Source organism: Stenella coeruleoalba (genome assembly GCF_951394435.1).
Source record: "Stenella coeruleoalba genome assembly, chromosome: 3".
NCBI lineage: Eukaryota > Metazoa > Chordata > Mammalia > Artiodactyla > Delphinidae > Stenella > Stenella coeruleoalba.
Genome location: NC_137148.1, coordinates 108,888,650 through 108,894,649, shown reverse-complemented (window position 1 = coordinate 108,894,649; position 6,000 = coordinate 108,888,650). Strand labels below are relative to the sequence as shown.

Here is a 6,000-nt window from a genome sequence, read left to right as displayed (position 1 = left end):
GTCTTCCCAGAAGCCACCGCGTGACTCCTCGGAGATAAAAAGGCGGGAGTGAGGCGGTGTTTCCAGACCAGTGTGGGGGTTGGCGCTGTGGGCCTGTTGTTTTTTTTTCACGTCTTTCATCCCTCTCGGGCTGCCCCGCAGGCCAGGCCTGAACGCTGGTTCCCTCCGGCGTAGCTCGGTTCCTCAGGAAGAAGACGAGACAGGCCTTCGAGGGCCAAGAGCCCTCCGAGGCCTGGCGGTGGGGTGGCAATGTGGTCACTACGGGTCTGTACACGCAAAAAGCGGGCCAGCCATAGGCTCAACCTAACCCCAACGCCAGATCTAGGTGCCCTGGCTAAGGCGGAGGCCCCGTCAGGGCCCGGCCGGAAGCTGTCTGCCCACTGTAAGCGCCGTGTGGCTGGCCTACGGAGTGGGACACGGGGTGGGCTGGGCCTAAGCCCCAGGGACCTCCGAGGCCCGCGGGCAGGCCTCCAAGGCTTTTTCCCTGAAGCATGTCATCCTCTCTTAGGCCTGAAAAGAAGTGGCAAAACGCGCGGTTTGCAGAGAATCACAGAGAAATCAGAGCGGAGTCGGCTGGGAGGTAGCAGCTCTGGGCCACCGAGGTGCGTATCCACAAGTAACAGCCCCATGCCTCTGGCCACCTCAAAATTTCAATCCTGATTTTCTCCTAATAGCCTCTCATTGTAAGAGTCAGTGAAGAAAATAGTGTGCTCTGATTTCGCTGTTCTCCGAACACAGAGCCAGAAATTTGACTTAGGAAAGAGTCAAATATTAAAAATATTAAAAAAAAAAAAAGTTTTACCAAGTTGCCTAAAAGCAAGTGAGAGAAAACCTCCGGGAAAGCATTCGTGGCATCAATTGGTTATTGATACAATTCACCTACTGTGTTCCTTACTTCTTGTTAATTATGTTTCCACAGAGCTTTTCAGATGATAACAGTGTGAATAGTGATCAGGGACGTGGAGAGCCAAGTCCAGACGGTGCAAACTAATTGTGTTGTTTTTTTGTTAGCACTCAGTTAAGAGGTACAGGAGAGAAAAGCCTGCATGAAAATAGCACTAGTGAAGAAGCCCAGGATGAGAAGATTGCTCCATTGAGTGTATGTATGTTTCTCCTATGGTCCTTGGATAAGCTTAGGGTAGAGACCAGTGGTGCCTGATGAACCTCTGGTCTTATATGAAAATACAATATGGTCTTTGTTCGATAGAGACTACATAGCTTTCTAGTGTTTTTATAAACATTGATGCTGTATCTTCAGACAGGGCCTTGAATTAATGATTCTGGTAGACTCATAGCCATGCATTTTTGTTTTTTCTTTCCTTTGACAAAAATTTAAGAAATATTCATTACTGGCTGATTTTCTGTGTGACAGATATAAAGTGTTTCTTAGTAATTCTCTAATGTTTGGTAGCACTTAAACATTTCAAAGCCATTTTCATGTTTTCTCATTTGACTTTGCATTAATAGTTAGAAACAGAGGATTCATTATCATTAGAATATTATATAACTTCCTGATCTACTGTATTTAGTGTGGATTCTGTACAGTATTTTAAACATGTGTAGCAGTAGTTTAGAGAAATTCAGATTTTAAAAATTGCTTGTGACTCATCTGACGTTAGCATTAAATTGGATAGTCACAGTCCAGCATTTTAGCTTGCGTATTTCTCTTTGACATGTTTTTTGGCGGAGGGCAGTTTTAACAAAAGGCATTTTTTTAAAAAAGGCTTTTCCCCAGATTTTAAGTGTTAAGTGTCCCTAATAGATTATTCAGACTATGCAAAAAAATGTTTAATCAGTTTCTTTTAAGTTTTGTACTTTTCCTTCCATTCCTTTTTTCTGTGCCTTTAAAATTTTTTTTACAAATTATCTTATTGTGTAAATTCCTCTAACATTAAGTAATCTTCAAAAATATGGTTTTTAGTGTCTGCATAGTGCTTTGTCTTATACATAGGTATACTATAATTTGTATAACTATTTATCTGTGGTTGGGAGATTGAGATTGTTTCTAAGGTTTTGCTGTTTTAGATATCAGTAGATATCCTACCACAGAAATTTTTTGTGTGTACCTCAGATTGATATCCTAAGACAAATACGTTGCAGTGGGTCAAGGGTTGGATTATATTTAAAGTTTTGATTCATGTTGGCCAGTTGGCACCATCTTATCTGAAACTTAAAATATCTATCTATCTACTTATCGATCGATAGATAGATATTTGATAGATGAAAAGTAGCATGTTGTTTTACTTTCCATTTCTTTGAATGCTAGTAAGGTTGATATTTTTCCTCATTTTATTGGCCATTTGTGTGATATTTTGGTGGAATATTTATTCATTATATATTGAAGATTGTTGTACTTTTACACACACATGTTACAAATATTTCCACATTTGTTTGCCTTTAATTTTATTTTTGGTATTTTAGACTTATTTATCAATCATTTTCTTTTGATTTATTTTGCTTTCATATTTAGAGGGAAAAAATTCTTTCCTACTTACGGTGTCAGAAAAATATTCATCTTTATTTTCTAGTTGCTGGTTTATCCCACAATAGTTAGTTGACTAGTATATTGTTGACTCCCTAGATATGTCCATAATATTATATTTTAAGATTTAATATTAAATATAAGACTACATCTGTATCAATAAGCTGAAAGAATGTATTACATATGAAACTGATATACAAAGTTGATATTAGTTTTGCATTTTTGAAATAACCAAATCAATGTGTTATAATATTATAATATAAAAATATTCCATCTCATAATTGGTGTTATATCTTTAATTCTTATTTCACATAGGAGTCAGTGACAGATGACCTCCAGGTTGATCGTAGTTTATCAAATAGTGAACGAGTATCAGGTAAGACTGGCAATGTGAACTTCTTCAACTTGCTTTCTTACAAATATAAGCATCCATTTGTATCTCTGCCTTATCTTCCCATCTCAGTGGAAGAGATGTCTTTCTCCTGGTCCAAGTTGAATCCTTCGGCCTGTGCTGTAGACTTCATCCTCAAAGCCTTCAAGCACACACCAGTAAATTATAATTGAGATAAGTGCTACAAAAGTGAGGTTAACTTGAGTGTAACTGAATTCAGTTGAAGAGATTAGGGAAGACTTCCATGAGGGAATGGCAATTTAATTGAGATCTGAAAAAAAGAAGAGCTGAACTATAAAGAGAGGTGAATAAAGAGAAATCCAGGCAGAAGGAACAGCATGTGCAAAGACCCTAACGTGGGACTGAGCATTTTGTGTACAGTGAACTGAAAGAAGGCCAGTGTGGCTGAAGTAGAGAGGAGGAAGTGTGATAATAAGACAAGGTTGGACAAACTGAGGCTTTGCATAGCCTTATAGGCCATGCCAAAGATACTGATGTTTATCTTTGGAGCAGCAGGAAGCCACTGAAGTTTTTTAAATACAGAATGATATGATCGTATTAGCTACAGTATGGAAAAAAGTAGGAGTAGATGTAAATAGACCAGTTGGGAGGCTATCGCAGTAGTTAAGGGGAGGAATGATGGCTCTTTGTACTATGGGATGACATTGGAAATGGAAAGAAGTGGGCATATCTTATGGCTGTTGTAGGAAATGAAATTGACAGAATTTGGCAAATGAAGAGTGAAGAAGATGGAGGTATCAAAGATGACACGTGTTTCTGGCTTGCATAACTGAGTATAAGGTGGTAGCATTCACTGAAAAAACCTTGTTTGAGGGAAAGGTCATAAATTCTCTTTTTAATAAGTTATGGGTGTGTTTAAGATGTCTAAGTAGTAATGTCAAATAGGCAGTTGGATATGGAGGGCTACTGATAGAAGTTTGGTGTAATTGAAGTTATTTTTGAAAACAAGAAAGGATGCCATTACCACACCAAAAATACTGAGGAATTCTTAAAAACAGATGAGATCCAGCTGATGAATAAATGAAGAGCAGAGAAAAACCACTGCAGAGGTAAGAATAGCTCTGGAGATGCACTTAACTCAAAACACTTGGTCAATAAATGCAGAACACTGTAATAGATGGGACCCTGAAGGAGTTGTCAAGGTGGTGGATTAAGCACTACATTCTGGCACTGTATGACCTGTCACCCTTCTCATCCCCTTCTTACACTGGAAACACTGGCAGCTCCCAGTGCCTGCTGCCAGGTCAAAACCCTAGGAATTACTGCCAAGCAAAGTGAACTAAGTCTTCCCTTTGGCTCTTTAGGGTCAATGTTGGAACTGGAGTGAGAAGCAGAAGGGAGTCTGAAGTAACTCCAGATTGCCACACAGAGAGCAGAGGGGCAAAAAAGTTAAAAATATAGATTATGCTTATGGTTGCTAAGCCCAGGAAGAAGATACATTATGGCTCTCTGAAGTGGGAATTCTGATATAAGAGACTTCCAGTGTGGATACTAGCCAAATAGGGCAGTGTCCCCATGTAACCTACAATACTTGGAAAATACAGGAGGACATCCCACCTAGACCGTAAGTTCCAAGAATGTCTCATCACTCTTCTAAAATCTCCAGAGGTAGGTTGTTGTTTCAGAATTTATACTCTGTGCCATACAAACAGATTCTCAAATAGAGATATGAACAATCAGAAACAGTCAAATCTTTGAAGAAAATCAGTGCCATGGAAGAGAGGCCACAAATGCAACAAACAAAAGAATTAACACCTGAGGGAAATGGTAGAAAACTTTAAATATCTCTTTAGAGACAAGAGGCCGTTGAATCCATAATATAACAGGCTGCTATAAAAAAAATTATAGTCCCTGGAAACTAAAAATATCATCAAATTTTAAAACAAGAAATTAACCTAATACTGAGATGTATTCAGCTGAAAATTAAATTAGCTAGCTAGAAAATAGAATAGAGGAATTTTCTTAAACTATAGTGCAAAAGAGCATGGGAGGTTCTCAACAAATGCTTTTCCCTCCTTCTTCTTCTCGCCTCTTTGGCTGGTTAACTTCTGCTAGTTCTTCAAAAATAGATTCAGGTGCTATCTCTACTGGGAAGCCTCTCCTGACTGCTCTTCTCTCTTTCTAGATGAGTTGTTCTATCCTGGTAATTCTATGGCACTGTCATAGGACTCAAAACAGCAGTATAATTGTTTTTGTTCCTCTACGCTCTAAAGCTATTGAAAATAAGCAGTATCTTTTATCTTCCTATTCCATTCTTGGGACATAAAATAGTTTGAAATGCTTGTTGAATGAGTTTTCTACTCTATTTAGAGGAAATAAACAATTTTACCATAATCAGTATTTTTTAAAATTGTAGTTTAAATATATGATAAATGTCTTTGGTTACTAGCTTTATCAAATTGATGTGTGAAAGGTATGAGGAGTTAGAAAATAGACTGTCTCTAATTAACAAACTGGTTGTATTCTGAGTTCATTTGTTGATTGATATTTGAGACCTAGAGTACTTTATACTATAATAAAATATAAATGGTTAGGTTTTGAGCAGCCCACAGAATTCTATTTAACATATAATTACTTGTTTTAATTCTGTCTTGGAATCTAGTAATTTTGCAACATGATGAAAATTAACTCAGGATTTCATATTTAATATGAAGGATTGAACATATGTTTACTTCTCCCTTCTGACACCTCACTAAAATACCAATAAAGGCATTAAAAAAGGCATGAATCCACAACATAGAGAAAAGGAGACCTCAGCTGACAAGAAATAATCAGCAAAAGTTTGGAATCTGGAATGTAGATGAATAAATTATAATAGGCCTAACAGACAGAAAAAAAAAAAAAGCTGAAACCTAGATACCTAGAACAAACCAAGAAGCAAACTGAGGCAAGCTGAAGTTTCAGAAATTAGAGGAATCACATACTCCTGAAGGAATAGATAGAGTTAATGTTGAAAATAGGATTTTTGGAAATCCTTAAAAGTAGCAATTAGATGGGCTTACCTGGTGGCACAGTGGTTGAGAGTCTGCCTGCCGATGCAGGGGACACAGGTTCGTGCCCCGGTCTGGGAAGATCCCACATGCCACGGAGCGGCTGGGCCCGTGAG

At 38.2% G+C, this 6,000-nt stretch overlaps 1 protein-coding gene across 1 annotated transcript in view; it reads left to right on the top strand.

Moving 5' to 3' along the window:
* Nucleotides 1-201: 201 nt before the first annotated feature.
* MEIKIN (meiotic kinetochore factor) overlaps nucleotides 202-6,000 on the top strand; it is a 127,991-nt gene continuing 122,192 nt past the window's right edge. The window contains exons 1-3 of the mRNA XM_079918641.1: nucleotides 202-602; nucleotides 1,012-1,099; nucleotides 2,798-2,858. Coding sequence (XP_079774767.1) covers nucleotides 250-602; nucleotides 1,012-1,099; nucleotides 2,798-2,858 — 502 coding nt within the window. The 5' untranslated portion in view covers nucleotides 202-249. The remainder of the gene's footprint in view (nucleotides 603-1,011; nucleotides 1,100-2,797; nucleotides 2,859-6,000) is intronic.